The following is a 26,793-nucleotide window of genomic DNA, read 5'->3' on the forward strand; positions in this document are numbered from 1 at the left end:
TTGCAACAACTACTGCCATCAATTTCAAAACTTTCATCAGCCCCAAAAGAAACCCTGTGCCTCTTAGTCATTGCTCCCCCCAGTCTTCCCGTCTGCCTCAGCCCCTGGCAACCACTAATCTTTTGCCACTCTACAGATTTGCCTATTCTGGGCATGTGGGCTGCTGTCTATGGGGTCGCACAGAGTCAGACACGACTGAAGAGACTTAGCAGCAGCAGCGGCGGCAGCAACATAGAACTGGAATCATACAATATGTCATCTTTTGTGTCTAGCTTCTTTCATTCACTGTAATGTTTTCAAGGTTCATCCACACTGTAGCATGTATCAGTTCTTCTTTCCTTTTTATGGCTGAGTAATTCCATTGTATAGGTATGTCGCATTTTGTTTACTTATTCATTGGCTGATGGACGTTTGGGTTGTTTCAATTTTTTGGCTATTGTAAGTAATTCTGCTGTGAATCATTTTGTGTACAAGTTTTTGTGTGGATAAATATTTTCATTTCTCTTGGGCATATAGTGAGGAGTGGAATTGTTGGGTCATTTGAGAACTTCACATTTAACATTTTGAGAAACTGAAAACTGTTTTCCAGAGAATTTACGTTCAGACCAGCATCGTATGAGAGCTCCAATTTCTCCACCTCCTTGCCAACAGTTCTTTGTATCCATCTGAGTGGGTGTAATGGAGTATCTCATCGTGATTTTGATTCGTATTGCCCTGATGGCTAATGCTGTCAAGCATCTTTCTTTTCATATCCTTATTGGTCATTTGTATATTTCCTTCAGAGAAATGTCTATTAAGAGTTTTGCCCATTTAAAAGTTGGGTTATTTGTTTATTTATGATTGAGCTTTAAGATTTCTTTATATATTTTGGGTCCAAGTCCCTTATCAGATATAAGAATTAGCATATCATGTAAATGATGTGCCCCCTCCAGCATTCATATTGCACCTCTACCATTTACTTTAAACTGGTATACACCCATGTAACCATTTACCTTGGAATTATAACTTTCAGAACTTTCCCCCTAGTAAGTTCTCTGTGCCTTTCCGCCTCGTGTGCCAAAGGAGGCCTTTCAGAGCTGAGAGTTCCCCAGGGTGTCTGACTCAGAGGATCACAGTGACCCCAGGCCTTCTCCCTCCCAGGGCCTCTAGCTACGCATTCCAGCTGGGGAGCCTGCCTGCCCGGCTCCTTCAGCTCCCCAAGCAGTATCCCCGTCTCCAGCCTCCTCCTCTGTTCCCACACTGACCAGGGGCTCTGCTTGGGGAGGATGGGAGGTCAGTTCTGCCTGGAGCTGCTGCTGCTGCTGAGGTGTAAGGACCCTGCAGAGGTAAGAAGATACAGTGTGTACATTTCAGGCTCTGTGTGTTTGTGCCTCCTGCCTGAAGTGCAGCAGGACCCAAGCCAACAAGATCGTGGATGGCTTCATGAGGTAATAGTCCTGGAGCTGCAACGGGGAAGGTAGACACAAGCAGGAAAGGATGAGAGCAGCAGTCACTTTGGAGGGATTGACTCAGCTGGTGCCAGCACCTGAGTCTCTTTCAGCTTCAAAGTTCAGATGGTTCAAATGACACTTCAGATGTCTCTGCCTATTGCTTTAGGAGAAGGTTCAGAGCCTTCAAGCCAGGCTGACTGGAATGCTACATATCATTGCCAAGACACTCATATTTTTATTGAACACGTAAAGCAAATCTCAGTAAGGATCTGCCATTTCTTCGGCACCTTTCCTTTTGGCTGTTTTTTCAGTATTTAAAAATGGATGCAATTTGACTTTAGCAATGCACATTGGCTTATATTGTTAGTGTTGCATGCATCTTAGTGGCCTTTGATTGCAATATTTTTCTGAAACAAAGAAACTGAATGTAGTAGTGGATTTGACGATGGCAGTGTCACCTGGCTAGTCCGTGGTAGAACCGAGACTAAGTACCTTTGCTTTTGAGCTTCTCTTTGGGTCTGGATCATTGGATGCCATATAATGATGAAAATTCAGGAAAAGGGCAAATCTTGCCCTTCCCCTCAGTACAATGGAGGATGAAGATTCTATGACATTTACAAGCAGAATGGATACTGATGTGAAACCTCAAAATGTGGTCTGACTCTTGCATGCAGCAAAGACAGATAACTGATGGAGAAAAGCAGAAAGCCTTGGTTTTGCTGCTTGCAACCTCTGGTACAAACCTTGTTTTGTGTGGGTCCAGCTTTTTATGATTTCATAGAAAGACCTAAAATTTAGAATATTCTGAAGGTGTTCACAGAGCTTAGATACTTGCTGGTTTTATATAGCTACAAGTAAAGGTTTCTTTGAATCCTTCCTAAAGGAACAGAGGGTATCATATTAAACATTAGCTTCTTTGATGAATGTTTTTAACACCAAGAAGGTGAAGCCACAGGCCTTCCTACAGATCAGCCATCTCTTACCTTAAACTACATGACCATCTACTTCAATTCATATGTGGAGTTCTTCCCTATCGTGCGCACATTGTCACTATCTATATATTGTTAAAAGTATTGTAAATATATGAAAATTATTTAATTTGTTAAAAACCAAATTACTTTTGGAGAAAATTTATTTGTCTTAAGTCACCGTCGTTTACAATCTGTTGAATGATCCATTTTGAAAGAAGGGCAAAGACTTAAATACTGCAATTCTGGTTATTTACAGTATTAGCAGCTATAACCGAAATCAACTCAAGCTGCAGTGACTGCAGGTTCCAAGCTACCTAACACTGTTCGTCCGACACAGTTTTTTCTACCTGTGGGAAAATGAGCCACAAAGGCAGTAAATCCCCTTTTGTTTTCCAACTCTCTTCGAAAATCCTACTGATAGGAATTGTGCATTTAAGTAATGTTCAGTAAATATAGTTAAAAATCCATCACTGTTTTTTCTATTAAAAAAAAAATAATTTGCAGTTGGTCATTTGTGGCTATTTCCAGATTAAGAACAAAGTATTTGTGGAAACCAGGTTGAGCCCAAGTTCCTGATGACAGGGAGAACATTGGATTTTGTGAATCTTCCTTCTGAGCCTGAGTTTGTTTCTGCATGTCACTGTGCAAATTCACAAACGTTTCCTTCTCTAGTCAGCACGCTGTGGGGGAGCCAGTTGGGAGTGCCACCTTGATAGCTAGGACTTGTGGAGGCTTCAATGCAGGAGGCTATTGAGATACTTAACCTTTTCGTGTATTTTAATCTGTACATCAAGTGCCGGGTAGAGAAAGTATGCCAGCCAATTAGTTCTGAGTTAATGTCCTGGGAAGAATATGTCAGCAACCTCCCTGTTCTGACCATTCTCAGTGAACTTTAAAATGCCACTTGAAATGGCCTCTCCATGTGTTGGGTATGAGTTCAGTGCGCCTCCTGGGAAGCAAGATAATGTAGGGTCAAGGCCTGAATTTTCTAGATGTCCTTAGTTCCCACTGTAGCTTTCTCTGAACGAATCAATGAAAGACAGCACCTAGCTGTTCCTATAAGGTCTGGACTTGTGTTTGTTTTCAACCCACCTTTTGGAGCCAAGGAAAGGGTGAGGGCCGTTTATGCTCAGGTTCACACTCACAGCTGGGATGGACGACTCTCTCCTGGTTGCCATGGCAGTGATGCCCTGGAGTGGGGATACTTGCCTATATTTGCAGAGCTTTCCTCCCCATGTGTGGTGGTTCACCACAACTGCAGAGGAGTTATCTGATTGAGAGTTCTGTAGCTTTCTTTACAATGAGCTCTTTATCACATCCTTGGGAGGTCAAATGGGCAGGAAAAATTAAGTGGCAAGAGGAGACAAGCTTTATGACTCTGATCAGTTGAATTTATATTTGCTGTTAGCAATATAAATTGGTTTAGTTAGGATCCTAGGAGCAGATGACAAATTAGTTAACCTTTTAAGTGATACTCATCAAACATGGGACAGGGTTTGTGTTTTAAGAAATACCTCGTTTCTTTTTCAAGTTGAATGTTTGAACACCTCCTCATCTATAAACTGAGGACAGAGACAAGTTTTCTTCTACAAGCTTGTGAAAATTGAAGGAGCCAATACATGTCACGTGCTTAGAACAGTGCCTAGACTATAACAAGAGCCCAGTAAATGTTTGATGTTATTATTATTAGCTTTACTTTTATAGGACTGTGCGGTAACTTTTTAATGCAAATGACAGTTCCTTGAGTAGATATTAAGCATACCGACCAGCTTCTAGATATTTTTCTAAATCTCCCTCAAGGAGTTTACCAGTTAGTAGAGAGACAAAAGTAGAAACAAGTAGTTTCTTGAAATAGGGGCACACCCAACATATCCTGGGAAACCTCGAGGCCTGAGCACTCCAGCCTGTATGGACCAACAAGAAAAGGTCTCCAGATGAGGAGGCATTGAGCTGAAGCTCGTTTATGGCCATTCTCCTGATTTGTGGTGTATGGAGGCCAGGAGGGAGGGGCTTAATCACATTTGAAAGAGTGTCTTGAGTTTGATATTTGGACAGATAAGATGTTCTGTGTCTTGAGTCCCTCAAATATTGTAGGTTTCCTAAGGTCTGCACTCAATCAAAGTAGGTCTCCTTTACTTACATCACACTGCTTTATATTCCCATGGTTGTCAGAGGTTTTTGGTAATAATTTTGTGCCCAAAACTTTACTCATCAAATATTGGGAGAGTGATGGTTCTGAAAATCATGAGAATTAAGGCATCTTAAATTCCTGCCCACTCTTTGCACACACTACTTATCTCGTTATTCTGCCAAATTCAAGCAAATTTAAAAACCAGATGTTTCCCAAACAAACTAAATGAGCTCTAATTCAGTGCTTATTCTAATGGCTAACGATCTGATTATTTTTCTCCTCCTTTCTTACTCAGCTAACACAACCACTTTTATGTAACTTCAGAAGAAGCAAGTAACTGTTCTAATTTCTGCAGAATTGCCTTGATTTAGAGAACTCAGCTGATTTAATCCTAGAGTGACCATCTCTTCATCTTGCACGTTTTCTTTAACAGCCTGGTCACTCCCCAAGCTGTTTAGAGTTTTCTGATGCAGTTGATACAGAAAGTGAAAATCCTTTTGTATGAGGTCCTATAGCAAGTTTGCTAACTTTGAGATGTGAGCTTTGGGTTTTCTTTCTCAGTGATGTTTTTAAAATGCATACCGACTCAGACATTTGTCCAGAGTCTCAATCTTTCTGTATGTTAGGTTTTGAACACACAGCATGACTCAGTGTTGGTGTTCTTTTCCAGAGTAGGGTTACTCAGCACGAGCAGTGCTGACATTCAAGGCTGGATCATTCTTTGTCGTGGGTGGTCTGTCTTGTGCGTTGAGGATGGTCAGCAGCACCCCTGGTCTCTCCCTACTAGACACTGATAGTACCACTTCAGGCCCATCTGCATCCCCACATTGTGACTCCAGACATTGCCACACATGCCCTGGAAAGCACTGCTGCCTGGTTGAGTACCCCCGCTCTAAAGAAACACAGTTTGGTAAAGAAATGCCTTGAGGGGAATTAGCTGAGCTGAGACCAATGCCAGAGTGACAAGGAAAGGTTCAGAGTTGGAAGTCGCCATATACGGGGGCCAGGCCTTACAAAGAAGGTAAAAAGAAGACATTCCGAGGGAGAAGTTCTAATGCTCTGGCCGCCAGTGAGCCCATACTGCCCTCCTGGTGGATTTACTCTCCTGCTGCCTTTAGAGTGACCTTAGAGGTGGCGAAGAACAGCCTCTCGGGGTGTCAGATAGAAGGCAGGGACCATGGAGCATAGCCATCGTGAGAGAGGTGTTCAGCTGGCTCTGTCAGAGATGGCACATTGACATGAGGCAGTTGTGTTCAACTTTGGAGCCTTTGGCAGAGAAAGCTTTCATAGTTTCAAATTCTGTATCAGTCCCTGCTTCCATCTGTGTAGTGTCCCCTTTGTACGTCTGTAGATCCAGGAGAAGGCTCCCCCTTTCTGAATACGAGTGGAAGAATGTGTTGACATAAAAGGACTCAGAGATGGACGTTAGTACCACTTATAGATGAAGAAATTGAGGCATAGAGAGGCAAGAAACTCATCCAAGTTTCCACAGCAGATAGGCCAAGGTCACGATTGTGACCCCAGAACCCCCACATTCCACAGACAAATTCAAAGCATGGAAAATTCTTTGAAGAAGAAAACAAGATCTGGCTGTTCTGAGGGAGATAGTTAACATTGTTGTAAAATTTTTTGATTAAGAAAAAGAAAATAAATGCTGCACCTTGAACTATTTTTTGTTGACCCTAGGGCCCGTTATTTGTAAGGGGCCTTCACTAATCTTGATTTTTTTTTTGAAGGGTGATTCAGGCATGATTTATTGAGGGAGATATTTTGGGACCTAGATGACCATTTCTTTCCTCTCACCCCAACCTGTTCTGTCCTCACCACTCCCAGCCCCATCTTATTCCTCAAGCATTATCTATTTCTAGAAGAGTCAGGTGTTTCAGATGAAGACTAGATGGATAGCCATTCCCTTCTCCAGGGGATCTTCCTGACCCAAGGATTGAACTCACGTCTCTGGCATTATAGGAAGATTCTTTACTGTCCGAGCTACCAGGGAAGCCCATCTTATTTCTCAAGTGTTTTTTATTTCTAGAAGAATCAGGTGTTTCATATGAATACAGGATGAATTCTTCCCAGCAGGGAAGTGTTTTGGAAGAAGTAAATTTCAGCCAGTGACTCCCTAGTGATAAGGCTCTAGACCAAATGAGAGCAAAGGAAATTATAAGGCAAATCACAAAACAACAACTAAAAATTCCAATTAACAAGAATTTCACAACAAATACAGGCTGATGGCTGTTTTATTAAAGCAATGTGGAACACAGCTAGAGGCCACTATGTTCTGGAAATGTAGGAAATTGGCTGAAATCATTTTTCTCTTGTGATCCCCATGTTAAGCCGCAATCAAATCCCTTTTAAGAAAAATCAATACAGTTCCTTGCTATTTTGTATTCTTTTTAAAGCCTTGGCCTTAAACTCAGTCTTTTCCGCAAGTGTTTATTTCTAAGGGGCAAACTTCATAAATGGGAGAAAAGTCAGTGTTTCTGTGTTGAGTTGTGAGAGGAAGTGGTCAACTTGACTTTGTTTGTAAATAAAATGAGCAACGTGACCTTTTCCCCTTGTATTTTTGTATTGAAAGAAGTATAATATGCCTTGATAGTGATAATTAGTACAATAGCCGTATAGTCTCTAAATGCTTGGAATGGAGAAAACTTTCATTTAAAATTTCAGTTTGTTCTAATAGCATATGTCCTTTTACTGGAGGTAAACTTCGTGGACATGTAAGTGTGTCTGTCGGCGTGTGTATTCTCAAGCATGCAGGTACCCATTTATCCTATGTTGCGCTCTTGGTTTGAACCACAAAATAGAAAAGAATGTAAATATTTTCCAACGCTTACAGGCAATCAGCCACTCTCAGGGATGGACGAAAGTTTGTTATTTTTTTCTTTATCTTTCCATCAGCTTACACTTTGGCCTAATTCCAGTGAAACCCTAGGTCAAGGGCAGCCCCCGCCTTCTACCTCCAGTGTGGATGTGGCTGGTAGAGGACTGAAAATAAATGACCATTTCTTTGGAACTAAAAGTGTCTCTTACAAGCAGAAAAATCAATTTAGCGGAACTCTGGATTTGTCTATTTTAAAAGACCACTAGAAGGGAACCCATTTTGGAGTCTGTGATTCAACCTCAGGAAGACAAGGGTGTTTCTAGGGTTCTTAGAAAATTCCCATACAAGATTGTACTTCCTGGAGTGCTTGGAAAATGACTTGTAATGGATAGTTGAGATATTCAGTTTTAACCAGCAAGTCTGTTTGTTTCATCTTTTGTTTAAAATCTTTGAATTCCTCGGAGAAGGCAATGGCACCCCACTCCAGTACTCTTGCCTGGAAAATCCCATGGATGGAGGAACCTGGTAGGCTGCAGCCCATGGGGTCGCTAAGAGTCGGACATGACTGAGCAACTTCACTTTCACTTCTCACTTTCGTGCATTGGAGAAGGAAATGGCACCCCACTCCAGTACTCTTGCCTGGAGAATCCCAGGAACAGAGGAGCCTAGTGGGCTGCCATCTATGGGGTCGCACAGAGTCGGACACGACTGAAGTGACTTAGCAGGTCTAGTAAAACTCTGGGTGGTAAAAGATATGTTTTGCGTCTATGCAGTCCAGTATGGTAGCCACTAGCCACATGTGTCCCGTGTGACTGAGGAACTGAATTTTAAATTTCATTTCATTTTCATTAAAAAAAATTTGAATAGCCACATGAGGATCTTTACTGAACAGTGCCAAGTGTAGAGCATAATTACCAGTCAGCATATGTCTTTGATTTTAAATATTCCATTATATTATCACCCTAAATTTTGATTTGTAAAATGTGACAACTATTACTCTTTCTAACTGAGTGATGGTTACTTCCAGGTAATCCTTCATTTCCCATCCTCTTTGCATGCTAACAATGCATATATTAAAATAATGTGTCTTACACTTGTATTCTAATTTTGCTGCTGCACAGCATTGTTAAAGGACTCTTGCCTTCCAAATAGCTCATTAGCCAAGAGCCATATATCTGGCAAGGAGTAATAAGCATTACTCATGAATTTAAGATGCCAATCTTGGGTTTTCTTTCAAATTGTTTTCAATTTAATAAAACCAAACTTCCCATAAAAAAAATAGGGGGTTATGAAAATAGAGCCTAGAAATTAGCATGTTAAATTGCATCTTCCTTTGCCCTTTCTAATAAGTGAACTGTGAGCATTTTCTGGTTAATTAGAATGGGTACTGACTGAGGTTGAACTCTTCAGATGATTCAGACCCGATGTAATTAAGCATAGGAGAGAAAAATATACATTATAGCCAGTTGAAGCCCCAAAGTAAAATTAGATAATTGACTAATTTTAAGTCAGCAGTAGTTTAGGTATTATTTGAATCAAAAGAGAACCAACCCATTTAATTTGAAATCATCACAAGCCTCCTCTCTTTAAGGGTTTAGGACTTAAGACATTGAGTTTTCTCTTTGACCTGCCTGCTCTTTGAATCCAGCTAATCTTTGATACGGAGAAGGCAATGGCACCCCACTCCAGTACTCTTGCCTGGAAAATCCCATGGATGGAGGAGCTTGGTGGGCTGCAGTCCATGGGGTCGCTAAGAGTCGGACATGACTGAGCGACTTCACTTTCACTTCTCATTTTCATGCATTGGAGAAGGAAATGGCAACCCACTCCAGTGTTCTTGCCTGGAGAATCCCAGGGACGGGGGAGCCTGGTGGGCTACCGTCTATGGGGTCGCACAGAGTCAGACTGAATTGACTTAGCAGCAGCAACAATCTTTGATAGAATTTCAGTAGGAGCTGCTTTGGTGATCATTTCTATTTTACTTTATTTTTGTTGTTTCTAAATTCTTTTTCCTTAACTTTATAATGCTCATATCTTCTTTGTTGTTTGATTGTATTATTCGTTTTTGTTCCTGCTAAAGCCAGTTGCCCCTTTCCTTTCACCCGTCTTTGGTCCAAATATTTCTCTGAAAAATCAAGTACATATGAACTGATTTCTGCTGGGAATTTACCTGAAGGGGACTCACCAAGATCCAAAACTAACATCAAAGGGAACTGAAGGAAGGAGGTGTGTTTGAATTGAAGCAGAAAAAAAGGGAAAACGAACTTTAAAAATTAAATTTGTTCTTGATTACAGAAGTAATTTATTATATTTTTTGGTAGAAAAATTGGGTCTTCATACAAACAGATGTATCTTCTTTCTAGTTTTTTTCCTACACACATTTATATATGTGTGTTCAAATTATCTACACGTTATGAAAAGTGAAATGTTAGTCACTCAGTCGTGTCCAACTCTGTGACACCAAGGTCTGAGGCTACAGTCCATGGGATTCTCCAGGCATGAATACTGAAGTGGGTTGCCATTCTCTTCTCCAGGGGACCTTCCCCACCCAGGGAACAAACCTGAGTCTCTACATTGCAGGCGGATTCTTTATGGTCTGAGCCACCAGGGAAGCCCTGTTTACATGTTATGGTTACATGTAATATTCACATTTGATATACAGTCTTGGTCTTAAATTTTACTTTATCACATTTTTTCCACTAATAAATTTTCTTCTAGAGATACTTTTTACCACATAATTCCTTCAAATACATTTAGACAAATTTCGAAGAGATGCAGGTTCTCAGTAGAAAACATAATCATCATCTTTGAACATATCTTACCATACATTTTGATGACTCTCTTTGGGTAATTCCTAGACATATATTTGCACCCTGGAAAAGTTATGCATATTGAAGCCCTCACCAATAAGAAGTGAATGAGAGCAGAACAGGTTTTAAATGTATTAGTGACATGGGAGTGGTTATGGTGAGATGAGAATTTCCTTGAGGTTATCTACTCAACTTCATCTGTATTTTTAGCTTAATTTCAAAGACATAGCACCCTTTTGTCAATAATATACTCTTGTGTTTCTTTTTTTGTTGATTTAAGAAGTTTTTATATATATTTGTGTTTATTAGTGTATTTACAATCAGATCAGATCAGATCAGTCGCTCAGTTGTGTCCGACTCTTTGTGACCCCATGAATCGCAGCATGCCAGGCCTCCCTGTCCGTCACCAACTCCCGGAGTTCACTGAGACTCACGTCCATCAAGTCGGTGATGCCATCCAACCATCTCATCCTCTGTCGTCCCCTTCTCCTCCTGCCCTCAATCCCTCCCAGCATCAGAGTCTTTTCCAGTGAGTCAACTCTTCGCATGAGGTGGCCAAAGTACTGGAGTTTCAGCTTTAGCATCATTCCTTCCAAAGAAATCCCAGGGCTGATCTCCTTCAGAATGGACTGGTTGGATCTCCTTGCAGTCCATTTATAATCAGTGTTGCTATTTATTTCAGCCTATACTTTGAGTCTTGGTCATTATTATCTAGTGATTTTTCTTCCATATTTTATTCAAAAACATACGACATTGGGCAACTAAGCTTGAGTTTAAATGAATTAGAAATGCTCCTTTTTATTTAATTTACATCAGCTTTGTAAGTATTGCATGGTGATACTTACAAAGTATGTGGTGTAACTATTACGTGGTGATACTTTGTGTTACACTAGGTAGCCACACATATCTACATGTAGTTTGTCGATTGCAGTCATCTGCCACAGATAGGCAATCAGGAAATTAAATAATTTCAAAGTGACTGGAACTTCCAGAATAACAATCCAAAGGTCAATGTACTTTATTTTGTTAGGAAGAAAATGTATACAAAGTAACCTACATATTAGAAGATGTAAATAGACACTAACAAAAAGAAGGAATTGCCTTCAGCAGAAAGGAATGATTAGACTAAGTAATATCAGGCAATTAAAACAGGCATAAAAGCTTTATTGCTTCTGAGTTTCCAAGACAACTCGCTTCAGTGATGGATGTTCATAAGTCTGATTCTGGACCATCAAACAGATCCTATGTTCTGGTTAACATGCATGTCCATTATAGAAGACTATGGTAAAAATGGTTTATTAAAACATATGTTTGGGCATTTAATACAGAAGTTTCAGTTTCTTATCACTTACACAGTACACCTCATTCCATAGTGAGCAGTCCTCAGAGTCCAGAGCCTGAACTTTTTCCTGTAATTCAAATATGTGGTTTGAATATATGTATATAATTTGAATTATTATAAAACAAAAATAATTTTGTCAGTGATTTTCCCAAATAGAGAATCCTTTTATATCAGAAAACCTGAAAGCAACTCCAGTCTGATTTGAAATTTTGTGTTCTTTCCAATATCACACATAGTTTTCAAATAACATCATTCCTTACATCCTGAAAATGTTTCTCAGTACGAATAAACATAATGGCAATATTTTCATGAGCTGTGGAAGACAAAGTGTGGTGGGGGCATATATTTTGGGGACTATACCAGGATATATATTTCTATCTTTCTACTGGATTTTTTTAGGAAAGTCATTGACAAAACAATTCTCCTTAGTCCTGACCATATAAGCGTTACATTGTTGGAAGAGAAAGTTTGTTGGCATGACATAAATGATAGGGCTCTTGATGTCGATGTCATGACCCACTAATCAATTATGACCCACAATTGAAAGACACTAGCATGGAAATAGGGTGCATCATTCATCTAGAGATAGATGGTTCTAAGGTTGGTTATTTCAGGGGCACCGAAGACCTAGAGAGTTTCTGCCTTTCTACTTGTCCCTCCTTGTTACAAGATGGCAGACACAACTCCAGGCATCACATCCTCAAACAAATAGATCCAAAGACAGAACAGCACTTTTCCCTAGCATGTGTATACAGTTTTTTTTTTAATGTATATATTTTTAATTGAAGGATAATTGCTTTACAGGCTCAGTAACAACTTAGGTACACAGTTTTAATTAGACAGTAATTCTTTTTCCCAAAAGCTCTGCCTCTCCTATTAGATTTCCCTTTCAGCCTAATTCATTGTTCAGCTTCCAACACAACCATTCCCTAAACCAATCACTAATGAGGGAAACAGATGCCACATTTGGTGTGGATATGGTATTTTATAGTAATTGATGCCATAATTGGAGGAGTGAGCATTTGTTCTGTGGGACAGGGGAGGGGGCTCCTCCCTCCTGAATTTATGGAAAGCCTGATGCTGGGATTAATTCCAGCATTGCCAACAAGGACCGAGTGGTGAGGAAAACTATTGGACACATGGCTAATGATGTCTGCCTGGGTCAGGAAGACATCCCCTGTAGAGAGAAATGGCAACACACTCCAGTGTTCTTGCCTGGAGAATCCCATGGACAGAGGAGTCTGGCAGGCTACAGCCCATGGGGTCACAAAGAGTTGGACATGACTGAGCGACTAGCACTTTCTTTCATATTTGCCAAGGCATTTTGACTACACTTCTGCCACGGTCTTAACACTATTAGGCTTTCTCTTATCATTATTTGACTTCCCTGGTGGCTCAGATGGTAAAGCGTCTGTCTACAATGTGAGAGACCTGGGTTCAATCCCTGGGTTGGGAAGATTCCCTGGAGAAGGAAATGGCAACCCACTCCAGTACTCTTGCCTTGAAAATCCCATGGACGGAGGAGCCTGGTGCAGGCTACTATCCATGGGGTCGCAAAGAGTCGGGCACGACTGAGTGACTTCACTTTCACTTTATCATTATTTGTGAGCTTATTTTAGCCCTTTGGTAGATTCTAGATTCCTTAGGATGGGGACTTACCATTTTTATCAGGTCATGGAATACTGCCTTACCCTAGAGGGTGATTAATAAATACATACTAAATTGATTAGAATTGGCCTATGTCAGTTGATTAAAAGCTTTCTTTCTGACTTTTTAATTTATTCTAAATTCTTTAAAATCAGGTTATTTGCTTAAACATTGACACTCTCCCAGTAATGTTTATTCATTCCAGAAAATGATTAAGGGGCCTTAATCATAAAGGTATTGGAATAAAGTTACTGTGGGTACTGTGTAATATAAACGCTAAAAAACCTGTTTACAATTCTGTTTGGGTGTAGGAGGAAAAAAGAATTCAAATATAAATATAAGTGGGAAAGTAAAGCTGTACTGAGTCCATTTTATGCATCTGTTAACATTTTGAAGACTATACAGTAGAATTTATCATCTTAAAGATTATGAAGTGAAAGAAATGAGTTGTATATAAAACCACTGTGATTCCCTATTTGAAGCTCCATTTAATATAAGTTTTCTTAGGAAAATACCTCGAAGATTTAAAATTCAGTACATTATTTTATGTATCACATAATTTCATCAAAAAATTGCTTTCAGTAGAATGAGATCAAAAGACCAGATTCTGGTTATTAATGTGGTGTGAAATATAAAGCCAGTGGTCCAAGTTTTCATTTGTTTTGTAATATAAACATTTCAGAAAAGCTTATCTTTTTAATGTAAAGAATTCTTCATATAAACTTCCCTCATTTGGTTCTGGCTTCCCAGGTGTTTCAGTGCTAATGAATTCTCTTGTCAATGCAGGAGATGCAGATTAGATCCGTGGGTTGGGAAGATTCCCTGGAGGAGGAAATGGCATCCCCCTCTAGTATTCTTCCCTGGGAAATCTCATGAATAGAGGAGTCTGGTGGGCTACCATCCATGGGGTCACAAAGAGTTGGACATGACTGAGCAACTGAACAACAATGTTTTGTTCTGGCTCAGTGACTATATACTTCTTCATAATTTTTCACATTACCAACTATTACAACTACTATGTAAACTTCTATTTTTTAAAAGTTTTGAGATGGTATAATTTAAATTGTCTCTAAAGAGAAATATAGTCCTTATTTGCCTGCAGAATGGTCAATTTGTAGGTGTAAATGAGCAGTTCCTATCTTATTCAAGAAGATCCATTTATATCTTCTTTGCAGTTACATGAAATTTTAATTCAGCACAAAATCAGGAATGATTTTTTAAACTTTTTATTGTTTGCTTATTTTTAGTTACAGAATTTACTAAGTAAGGTGGTGGTAGGAAAAAATCTTTGTGTTCTTGTGTCTTTCTGAAAGCAACTGAAGTATTTACTTCAGGTCTCTTCTCATTTTCTGATCTTTTAATCCTGGAAAAAAATTGCAAAAGAAGCAAGTAAAACAATTTACAAATATTCTTAGTGAGTACCATTTATAGTAACAAATATGGGTTCAATTTTGCCAAAACAATATTATAGCCATTGAAGTTGAACTCTATAATTTTCAAACTTTCTTTGTTGTCTCATAGTCATTAGATATGAGGTGTCAGGATGGAGGCCCCTGCCTTCAGAATACTTAAAACAATTATTGAATAATAAAACAACAATTGCTGTATTTTGTTGAGTACTTTCTGCATGGTCATTTCTAAACTCATCACTTTATTTTCTTAAGACAACTCTAAGATGCTATCACTATTTAACTCTAATTTTAGATGGGAATTTTAAAGAGTTCAAACTATGTACCCAAAATCACCTTTCCTTGAATAGCTCTAGCAAGATTTATAAAGTTCATAACACTAATTATTAATAAAGAGATAAATGCATTTTTTGAGATAAACACATTTTCTATACAAAGAGGTAACCTGTACCTTAGACTAGAATAATCAACTGTAGGCACCAGATTATTTGGGATACAATCATTTTTCAAATATGCTCCATATTTTCCACAAATATGCCTGTGTTCTCCACAAATATTCCCATAATTTTGAAGCCTTATATAACATATAATTTTTATTGGAAAACTATGGTATTTCTTCTTAGACAAAGGCTTGAAAGTTATTTGATTTAGTTACTTCCTCTCATTTTAAAGGGTAAACACCCATATAGTTGAAGTGACTTGTTAAACAGCATCTCCTTTTTGAGTGCAGAGTTATAACTGGAACTCAGGTATCCCGGCTCCCCATCCAGGTCATTTCTACCCCACCCCTCACTTTCTCAGTAGAAAATCATTAATAACATTTATAGCTTGGAATTACATTTGAAGACATGCATACAGTAGAATTACATAATCTCTTATACACAAGAGTGAGGGTTTATATATATGGATAAGGGTCACTTATTGACTATTTCCCACTCACTTGGAAGAGTGGGAAAGAGCTTTCTGTAATGAAAGGATATTTTGTCCTTTACTGTGAAGACTTATTGCTAAAAGCTTAATCTACAGAATCCCAGCACTGAAAAGGAATCTAGCAATCTGTGTAGTTTAGCTTCCTCCAAGTTAGATTAAAAACCACTTTAAACAAGTAATTTTCCTTTAGGTTTTTAAAGAGACCTCCCACCTACCTGTTCAAATATCTGCATCCCCTCACTGGCAAAAATTACCCTTTTAAGAGAAATCTCCGGTTCAATTCTAGCCTATTATTGCTGGTCAAACCTTTGAAAGATAAAGAGAACTAATGTTCCCTTATAGTACTGTCTGTAAAATTAACAGGTTTCAATAATAGATATTCTGGTAGGAATTCAAAGTAATTATAGAGTTTCAGATCAGATCAGATCAGTAGCTCAGTCATGTCCGACTCTTTACGACCCCATGAATCACAGCACGCCAGGCCTCCCTGTCCACCATAAAAGCTATTGTGTTAATTCTAAGCCATATAGATGAACTCATTTATAATATAAACTTACAGCACACACTTGGACTAACTGAATCACTGAGCTGTAGCTGTAGCTACTGAAACTGTAGGCCTTGGACTGTGAGAGATTTTCAATCTCTGGGGGGGCCATTTTCGCTCGACCATTTTCATAAGTGTTGTAGTGACTTCAAGGTATACTCACCACTTCCTCCCGCTTGGTCTTGTCTGTTGCTGGCCAAGCTTCCAGAGGCAGGTCAGGAAGCATGGGGGGCAGAGGCTGCATGGGGAATATCGGAGGCAGAGGTGGCTGTGGCGGCAAGGGCTGGATGGGGTGCACAGGTGGCTGGGGCTGCAGGGGCTGCAGGGGCTGCAAGGGCTGCATGGGCTGCATGGGCTGCAGGGGCTGGTGAGGCTGCAGGGGCTGGTGAGGCTGCGGCTGGATGGACTGGGGCTGGAAGGGCTGCTGGGCGGGCAGAGGGAGGTTTGGCTGGTGGTGTTGGGTTGGAGTCATGGAGTGTTGGCCAGGAACTGGCATCATTGGTTGCTGGGGGACCACGGGCTGCTGAGCTGGCACCATGGGGATGTGGTGATGAGGCTGCAGGGCGTGATTCTGGGGAGTCTGCTGGGACACCACGGGAATGATTTGGTGGTGCAGCCATCCACCCATGGGTTCGTAACCATAGGAAGGGTACTGGTGAGAAACAAAGAGTCAGGTTTACCATCAGCTCCATTGACTTCCAACTGGAGAAGCAGCAATGTTTTCTTTGTCATTATGGCAATATTAATATTTACTCAATTTTTTTTCCTGTGTAAGAATTTCTAACTGTGTATACAGATTTGACCGTTTACCAACTAAAGTTCCCATTAGTGTCTATATGTGGCATAGATATGTTGCCTCACTTAAAAAGGGAATTGAAATGCATGCTTAATATTTTAAGGGAATAAAGAACCAAAAACATCTACATACCGGGTGTCTTATCATGCTCTGGTACCACTTCAGAGGGGTGAGCACCTTAAGAGAAAGAGAGATTAGAATACATTTGTTTTAATTTAGTTGCATGAAATATAGACTCACTAATGCAGTCTCGTCAATACTGATACCCTGAAAATAGGAGTTCTAAGGAAGAAAGAATAAGGTAAACATTTGTTAGGTGTTTCCTATGTGTGAGGTTCCACCTTACAGCCATCACACACATTTTTCATGTTTTCTTAGATACTCTGAGGCAAGTATCATCACTTTCACTTTTACAGACAAGGTCATGGAGAGTTAGAGGCTCATGAGGTTGACTGAGATTATAAAAGTTGTAAGTCTGTTTAATTCCTCAGCTCCTGTTCTTCTTTACAAGAGAAAAAACAGAAAATTAATGTGATATAATTTTAATTATATCCTTTTTTGATGTGATGTAACAATGAAAAAAAATAAAGGAGGCAGAAACACTGTCCCTTATACTAGAAACACAGGTTTTCAGGTCACATATGTCATCCTTTTAAGATATAACAGAAAATCTTGCCTCAAATTTTTATTGACACTTTTTCTCAGTTTGTATGGGTAAACAAACTCATGGATTGTCATTTGAACCTATGAAAGAAGTAAGACTTTTCCTTCTTTCTAAGCAGTATGTATTTGGTTCACCCCAGGTCCAGCGACTCCTTCAGATCGTATTTGATATCAATACAATAAACAATTATTAACTTTGCTCAAGTCATACTTAACAAAGCACCTTTGATATTGCTTAACTATTTTGCTCCCCAAACAATATTTTGAAGGCAGGGGATTATCATTATTTCCCTTCTCCAGATGAGGAAACCAAAGTTCTAGAGAGAGAAAACAATTGACCTAATGTCTCATGGTAAGTATGGGGGTGAGGAGAGCCTCAAACCCAATTTCCAGAAATCTCATGCTTTCCATTGCTCTCACAGACCACTTGGTCACTAATATCTCAGTAAGGACAAATGAGGGAGATACACAGAGTGTGACTATCTTAGAATTGGGAGTTTTCCAGCTGGAAAGGATCTTAAATAGCATCTTACCTGATTCCCCATGTTTTACAGGCTGGGATAGAACAAAGCTGTTCAGCCAGAGTTCATTTCTGCCCTACCGTGCAGTCCCCCTGAGTGGTAGTTCATGGGAGATAAACTTTATAGCCATATAAGGAGGAGGAACTGAGTCAGAGAGGCCAGGTGGGAGGGTTCTGGGGCAATGAAGGCTTGGGATGACCCACCAGGGCTTAAACCAGGAAGCTGGTAGTGAGAACTGAAAAAGTGGGACTGAGAAACATCTTGAATGAAGAATCAACACACTATTCTTTACAGAGCCCAGGGCATTGTTAACTCAAACAATGGTCAAAATTAGTAAAGAGAAAAATTACCTCATAGCTGAAGTTGATATAACCAGGGTGCCCAGGATGAGGTGGTAGCTTTTATAGGAAGGGGGAAAGGAGAAGAAAAAGAATGATAAAGAGGAAGAGAAAAGGGAGGGGGAGAGAAAGAAGGGGAGAGAGAGAGAGAGGGAAAGAGATTAAGTCAATATGCAATTTTCACATTAAGAGAGACTGCAGCTACTTTTAAAAAATCTATATAGTGCAGAATATATTTGAGGTCTACTTTTAGTTTGAACATGTGCCCTGTGTAGGAGAGGAGCCCTCTTATTTTAAAGAGGTCCAGAACAACTAGATGTCCTAGGAACAGAAACCAGCACACATTTATCCTCCCCTGATCTTCAGACACCTCTCCGTCCATGTTGTCAATCAGTCTTACTCTAGCCCACCCATCATTTTATTTCTTGATGAAGCTGTCTACTGAAAAAATATTCACAACCTAAAAGTTGAGAGTTATAGTTTATTCAGCGGGAATTTTTAGGACTTCAAGACCAGGAGGCAACATCTCAGGTTACCCAGAGAGAACTGCTCCGAGGAGGCGATGGTGGGGAGCCAGGATATATAAGAATTTTGTAACAAAGGGCAGGTGGACTGAATGTCAAAAATATTGTTAATGAAAGAAAACCAGATATCTCAAGGAATTTAGTGCTTTTTCTGTATACAGGAAGATGGAGGAGTCTGAGCTCACTGAAATCATTCCTTTGATCTGCAGCTTAGCTGTCTGGGGCCAGCATCCTATATTCTCCTTCCCTGAAAGTTTCCTCAGGGCTCACCTTTGGGAGTGACTGCAATCTGATGGCTTCTAGATGGCAGGTATTCCTTCCTCCCTGAGGTCCCCTAGGGCTCACCAGCTCACCCTGAAGGGGGCTGCAATCACTGAGGACTGTGACATCCTTTGTTTACTGATATGGCAGGCAATATTCCTTGTCTCAAAACTCACTCCAAGTTGGGAAGAAGGATATGTTTTTCTTACACAATTACAAAATGCCAGCAAGAAGAGCATTGTCTGACGAACATTCCCTTATAGATCAGGAGGTGGCTATGTGGTTAAGTAAAAGATACTACTCACAATGGGCATGCTAAGTAAATAAGGCATGAGCAGCAACCAAAGAAACAACTATGTGAATGGAAGCATGTGAAAACAAGATGGGTGTGGCGCAGTGGAGACAGTACAAATCACATGGGAAATGGAAGAGTTGATTTCTGAAGTTTTGGCTGATTCTTTTCATTATTCTGTCATCTTTTTATGATTCTGTCAATGTTTCTATGGTAGAAGAATTTTGAAGCTCAAAATAAAAAACAACCTGAATAATTATCGAAACCAGGACTGTCTGTCTTGTCAAAAGTGGAGGCCAAGTGATTGATGCCTGCATTGTGGAATTCTGGTTGGCCCTGAGGGGTGGGGGGAAGGGGGAGAGGAGGACATTTCAGACCATCCCCCTCAGGCTGTGAGCTGATTAAGGCTCTGTTCTTTTAAAATGCTCAAATTTCATAAGAGGGTTTATTACTCTCATCTGAGTGTGAATTGTTTTCCTTTTAGTTAACTGCCTTTCCTCTATATTCTTGATTGAAGCCCTCAGAGAATAGGGGTGTTAAATCGAAGAGGGGAAAAAGGACTGAATTTGCAATGCTGGGGCCCTCAGGGACCTAGGAATTGCCACAATGCAGGATTTCAGGAAGGCAGAGCACAGAATCTTGGTCTTATGGGTGAGAGAGGAAGAGAGGAGGCAGATATTCAAGCTTTGCTGGCTTCTGGTTGTATCAACTGCTCTTTAGGCCACTGAAAAACAGATGGATCCTGCTTTGCCTGCATGTGATCTAACCTCTTATGTACCTGTATTTAGAGACAATTGGTCAGACCTCCCAGCCCTTGGTACATCTCAATATAACATGTATCCATATGTATTGAGCATAGATTGGATTCCAGACAACCACACGGACGTCCTTCGCTTAACAGGTACGCCCAAAAGGATGAGGTCTCTTAGAACAGGGAGATGGTTCAAGAAAGGAATTCCTAACACAAAATCTTACCCTCTGAAGGTCAACAGCAGTGGACATGGGGGAGCAGGAAAATATTTGGACACTTATGAAAAGCTGAATTTTTGAGAAAACTGACATTTTTGTAATGTTTGCCTAAGGCTGGTTGAATACTTTCTCTGGAGGCCTTTTAAGGGTCCCTTCCAAAAGTTTCCTCCATCTAGAGATGGGTGATGATATTTACAGGCTAATTGTTCCAATAGAATCTCCTGGGGTGCTTGTTAAAATACAGAGTCCTGGGCCCCACCCCAACTGTACTCAATCAGAATCTTTGACAGAAGCATCTGGGAATCCATTTTTTATAACAAGTTTTCAAAGTGTTTCTTAAACACAGAGACATTTGAGGAAATCTGATCATGTACTGTTTTAAACCCTAACGCTTACCCACTGTGGGGCAGACTTTTGTTTCCAAGCTTGTGAAACTGGACATTTACTTTTGAAGGAGGGGTTTTACTCACAGGCATAGAGAAGGCTGCTCCCAGGAGGCAGGCAAACAAAATCCAGGTCCCCATTTCTTGATAGCCCTGAAATACAAGTCAACACCCACTTTTCTTATCTCTTCTCAAAGAAGGACATAATTAATGCTTCATGAAACCCACATAAAAATCTATATTAGTCTGTTGCTAATAAAAAGGATGGACCATTTCTTGTGAGATTACTTCATTCCTATATGATTCCAGTTCTCAACCCATTTTATTGTTTCTGGAATTACAGTGGTAATAAAGATGTTTTTCATTTAGGTTGAGAGCTGAACAAGCTTTAGGGACATAAATGACATGAATTTGCAGGCCATTTTCCTATACCTATATAGCCTGTAGAGTCATAGAAGCTAAATGTAGGTTATAATTAAAATGATTAAAAACAGAATTAACTCTAAAAACTGAGATCATCAGGGTGCATACTATTTGATACTTTTAGAACCAGGAGGCACAGAAACGTTGGTTTTGGTACCATCCACCTGAGCACTGCTACTGTTAAAAATCAGTCATCTGAGAAAATAGAATAAGGAAGGAATGGAATTTAATTTCAGGTGTTCTGACTGACAGGACTTAAGACCCTCAGGTAACATCCTTGAGCTCCAGATGTGGAGCAAAAGATGTGGTTGAAGAGAGGGGAGAGGACGGTGCTAATATTCTGTTATTATTCTCTGAACGTCGAATGGCTTTTATTGAAAAGATTCCATATTTAGATGATGACATTTTCCTTTTGTTTGACACTGCACTGTAATTATTCCACAAATAAGACCCTTGGAACATGAAGCAAAACAAGCCATCCTAAAATACATTGCCTTGTGGTGCAAATTACTGGCTAACTTTGAGAACTGTCAGAAGAAAAGCCTTAAATTTGCATCGGAAATGAGTATCGGGTGTAATAATGCAGGCTATGAGAAGTACACTGACATTTTTACCTCCTAAATCTGTTTTTTTCTGAAGTTTGCATTCATGAGGAAAACCATTTTGTTGATGGTTCTGTTTGATGGAATTAAATGAAATGTTTTTCAAAGTAATGTATCACAGCCTGTGAAAAATTACTTTTGCCTTAATTGATAAGTAATTAAATATTTTGCTGTGAAATTTGGCCCTGAAAAGTGCTTTGGGATTCTGGACCTAAAATTTAAAGAAATATAAACAAACATTTTGCTGCATGAGAAAGTAATAATTCATTTAAGTAATCAGTTTAATTTAATCATGGTCCAGCTGAAGAAGCAACTGAATATTGACAATATAAGTTATTAGAAATGCAGAACACATTTGTATCTTTTGAACATGAAATGCAGAAAAAGAAGTAAGTACAATAGAAAGGATACCAAATTATGAATAAAATCCACATACCTTTGAACACACGTTCTCAGTAAGTTTCTGTCTGAAACTCAGGGATGCTTGATTCTTTAGATTTCTTCCAACTAAGAGCTCATTTTATACCATTCACAGCATCTAGAGCAACCAATCAGGTTTCTGAAGGAAAAATGTGTTGAGTGTAACTAAAAATCCCTGCATCATGACTTTTAGAAGCTGTGATCAAATATAAGACTGTATGTTGTGATTAGTGCATATAGTCTTTCATTATAGGCAATAATAGGTTTAACAGGCAAAAAATTTCATCAGTCTGTTTTTAGGTCAGCAAATGAGTTGACTGCACATGCTGATATATTCAGATTTACTATTAAGAAACAGCCATGTCATTGTCTGTTCCCTGGTTCTAACGAATATAACATTGTTCTTTACCAAAAAAATGTTAGATGGCTGAGTTTCTATAGTCTAATCAATGTGCCCTCTAGGGTTCCCCAGCCCTCAGATCAGGATAAATTGATTGAAATCTCCATTCTGGTAAAATCCCAACGCTCTTGCCAATAATTCTCTGAGGAATTATAATTTCAGGATCACCACTGCTCTTTTTGCTACTTCCATTAAAGATATTTTCTCTGTTCCCTGTGAAAATTCCTTTATCACCTTCTCCAAACTTTATCAACCTTAATGGTGATAAAGGTGATAAAGGAATCACCTTTATCACCATTCTGGTGTCCATGGAAAGAGGATAAAGGCCCTTCTCCTTGGCTTCATTCTGTAACCCATCTGCCATCCAAGCCACCATGAACTCAAGATTCTCCCAGTAACCAAACTTTACTCATGATTTGAAGGACAGGCCAAGGACATACCACATACCACACCACACACTTAAAAACACATTTTGATTCCTGCAAACAAATGTATATCACAGGAAGCATTGCCCTGGCTCCCCCACCCCACACAGCAGCTCAGCCTCTCTTAGTGGCTGATGGCCCTTCTTAACCTACATCCTTCTGGCCCAATCCCTCGTTCTCTCATAAGCAAATCCGAATTCTACTCTTTTTTTTTTCTTTCAGAGACTCCTAACTGTCCTTCTAGTTATCTTATCCCCATGTTCACAGCAGCCTCTCCTTTGCCTGAAGAACAACCAAAGCCCTGTTCTGAGAGGACCTCCAGTCTAGCTATTAAATTTTTTTATTCTTCTACCTTAGTAAAGCATATGGATTTTTATTTTGTTCTAAAATATGACCAGTAAAAAAGCAAAATTTGTTGGAGAAGGAAATGGCAACTCACTCTAGTATTCTTGCCAGGAGAACCCCATGGATAGAGGAGCTGAGCGAGGTGTCGCCAAGAGTTGGACATGGCTTAGCAACTAAACAGCAACAGCTGTATAGCACAGGGAACTGTATTCAATATTCTGTGATAAACCATAATGGAAAGAATATTAAAAAAGATGAATATATAAAGAAAACAAAATTTGTGACTATTGATAAGAGGTAGCTGATGAGGAGTCTATCATTATTCGATCAATAAAGGAAATTCTCATTATATGCCCAGATACTGCTAGCAGTATAGCTGGATCTTTTTGACTACTTAAGTAATATTTCTAAAGTTTGTTCATGTACATATATCTTTATATTGATACTCCACATTGGCTGAATTAAATTCAAGGAGATAATATCCATGAAAAGCAATACAGTATTAAGAACTGGAGGTTAGACTTACCTGTGGGTCCTGAACCCAGCTTCACCAAGGGGTTGAGGGACTTGAGAATATATGTAGCCTATCTGAGCCTCAGTTTCTCATCAGTGAAATGAGGACAACTCTAGAGCCTACAAGAGGATTCATGTAAAAACTAAATGAGAGACATCTCTGGGGGGAATGGAAAGTTATCACCTTCCTCAACCCCAGCACTTGGCACACAGTTAATGTTTAAAAATGCTAACAAATAAGATTCTAAGATAATCCTTGGGGATGAATTAGTAGAAATTGAGTAACCATTGTGAAGAAAGGTAAGGTAGACCTTTCAACCATAGAGATAGAGAGAAATTACAAAAGAGAAAGTGGAAAGTTTTAAAAGGCAAGTATGTGATTGAAAACGAACATAGAATATGCTTCTAAAAGTCAATTGTGTCCATAGTCTGCATTTATTCATGAGTGTATTCATTATATGTCAAAGGTAAGAAGGATTCCTTTTGAAGGAAGTTGCAAAATGGATGGAGAATTGATATCAGCTTACTTGGAGGGAGAGGAGGTGGGAGGTCTGTGGCAAGGAGATAAGGGAGAGTAGGAGGGACAGTAAGAGGGAGAGGAAGGAAAATGTAGATCATATTATATGCTTTTGTAATCTTTCTCCTCATTTTATTTAACTACATACATTGAAGTGCCTGAAAAGATTAAGGACAAGTCATTTGTGAACTAGTAGTGGTTTTGTAGGTTTATAGAATGTGTCTCATTATTTTGCCTCACCTTTCAACAATGAGAAAGAGTCATACATTTGGCCACAAGGATCAGCAAAATGATTCTTTATTATGGCATTAATTTCTCTGGTCCATCAGATAGTGAGTCATTGCCAATCCACCATGGGCACTTGTTCAGTGTAATGGCAAATGCAATAGAAACAATGTGGTTCTTTCTATTTATTTCCCCCCACTGAATATCCCAAGTCACGAGGTACTAAAATATGGATCTCTATGCTTGAAATCTCTTCCACTAATTTAGGTCCCACAGGCAATTTAACAGTTACTCAATGTTTTTCAATTGAAAATTTTTTCCTATAAGCAGTTGTTTCACTTATGAATAAGTTAACTTTATAAAACAGAACTTACTAGACTGAACTTACTAGGTTTATTTTGTTAGGTAGAGGCTATAACATTTCCAAAGTATTTGTGTTATTGTTTTTCTTATTCTCTGACATCAAATATTTTTTTTTAAATCACTATTTCAAAAATGCATCACAAAATAAAATATTTTCCTCTATGGAAATATCTATGGAATATCTGTGATAGAATGACCCCAGAATGTGTCTTTATTCCCTTACACATTCATTTCAAATATATGTGTGGAATACTTATGAACCTAGGACCATTTGTATTACTTAGGGGACAAATATTGATACATGAATGATTTTATTCCTGTTTCCAAAACTTTTTCTCCAAAATGACTAGTGAATAAATGCCCTTATAGATTCCCATTCTTGCTTAATGGGAACAAGGAAGATCCGAGAAAGGGTTACAAAAAACATTACATTCAGACACCTTCTGTCCCAGAAACAGCTGCTTTAACTCCCTCCTGATTTTTGTGGAATCAAGCAGGGGCTGCAGGACATGCAATTCATGTGGAAGGACCTCAGGCTGGGATTTTGGCACAAATCAAGAACCAAATGGTCCCTGCCTGCCAGTGATCAGAGATGAGGCAGTTCAGTTCAGTTCAGTCGCTCAGTCGTGTCTGACTCTTTTCGACTCTGTGCACTGCAGCACACCAGGCTTCCCTGTCCATCACCAACTCCTGGAGTATGAAAAGAGATGAGCCAAGCATAGGTTAATCCCAGGCAACTAGAATCTAACCCACCACCGTCACACTCCTTACTTTGTCCCAATCAACTACTCTTAGTAAAGAGAAGCCATGGAAGTCAAGAGCCGAAGCACCCTTGAGCTCTGAGCGGAAGCATATCTTAAATATCTTCACTTCCTGCGATGCCTGGCCTCAGACAAAAAGTTGGATACTCAACAGCAACAAACTTCATACATACAGAAAGTTTTCATGTGGTGCATTATAGTTTTTTAATAAGTTCTTTTGCCCATTTTTTCGTAGTTATTCTTTTTCTTGACTTACAACCCATCACACTTTGCTGTTCTCACATTCCTTATGCTAGCAACTTCTCCCCTTGTAATCTTCTGATTTACAGTGTGCTGGAAAATCACATGGCCAAGCATGTTAGGAATATGTGTGGACTGTAAGTAAAGAGATGCTCTAAGCTGAGGTGGCCTGGGAGGCTTACTTATGAGAAAAGCTCAAAACTTTCAGTATTGTGGCCCTGGTTTTTAATGCTGGGAGGATATTTTGTTTTATTTTTGCACTTTCCCCCTTTGCTCAACTTCCTGGTTTTCAGCAGTGGTCGAGATATGCAAGTGACATTTGGATAAGTGAGGTGTTATGAGTTCCAGAAGACTTTCCTATCATCTACAGGAGCCCATTTCTTGAATCTTCTTTTAAAACAGATCTACAACTCTCTAGTATTCTAGAATAATTTCAGGAGTGGGTTTTCTTATGCGGCTGGAACTAAAGTCAGATTTTAAGTGTTTCTTCTGTAGACATTTACTTAAAAGAAAATATCATTCTCCAGGCTGGTTGTTTTGTTTGGGTGCCTTGCTGGAATGGAATTGTACCCTCTTCAGAACCCTGGGACACCATCACTCATTGATTCCAATAAACACACTGACTTCCTTTTGGAACCTTTAAAAGTCAGGTATTGTGTCATACTTCCTTGGGAGCTCTTTGGTAGCTAGAAAAATCTCTTTTACAAAGTAGGTGCTGGCTAAATGTGTCAATTAATTGATGAAAATGTAGAGATGAGCTTTTAAACAACTCAG

The 26,793-nt window shown here is 39.4% G+C and overlaps 2 protein-coding genes across 6 annotated transcripts in view; one reads left to right on the plus strand and one right to left on the minus strand.

Annotated features, from left to right (window-relative positions):
• Positions 1-26,793, plus strand: part of ARHGAP6 (Rho GTPase activating protein 6) — a 541,668-nt gene that overhangs the window by 380,705 nt on the left and 134,170 nt on the right. Inside the window, exon 1 of one of the 5 annotated variants that reach the window (XM_061407891.1) lies at positions 16,506-26,669. The exons of the other annotated variants lie outside the window; for them this stretch is intronic. The gene's annotated coding sequence lies outside the window, so the exon portion shown is untranslated. Of the gene's footprint in view, positions 1-16,505; positions 26,670-26,793 lie in introns of those variants that run through there. 5 annotated transcript variants of the gene reach the window in all.
• On the minus strand, positions 1,146-18,042 carry AMELX (amelogenin X-linked). The gene is made up of 6 exons (XM_061408342.1): positions 18,031-18,042; positions 17,075-17,116; positions 16,967-17,011; positions 16,202-16,690; positions 1,378-1,442; positions 1,146-1,317 (listed from the first exon to the last, which is right to left on the minus strand). Exons 1-6 carry the CDS (start codon positions 18,040-18,042, stop codon positions 1,146-1,148), a joined length of 825 nt encoding a protein of 274 aa, XP_061264326.1.

Source organism: Bos javanicus, chromosome X (assembly GCF_032452875.1).
Source record: "Bos javanicus breed banteng chromosome X, ARS-OSU_banteng_1.0, whole genome shotgun sequence".
NCBI classification, from domain to species: Eukaryota; Metazoa; Chordata; class Mammalia; order Artiodactyla; family Bovidae; genus Bos; species Bos javanicus.

Bases quoted from the DNA above. Each gene is read 5' to 3' on its own strand.
- AMELX (XM_061408342.1), bottom strand. The intron at 16,691-16,966 runs GTATGTAGATGT...GTTTCTCACCAG, and splicing joins AGAGCATGATAAGACACCCG to TACCCTTCCTATGGTTACGA. The intron at 1,318-1,377 runs GCAGGAGGCACA...TTACCTCTGCAG, and splicing joins TGGGTCCTGCTGCACTTCAG to GGTCCTTACACCTCAGCAGC.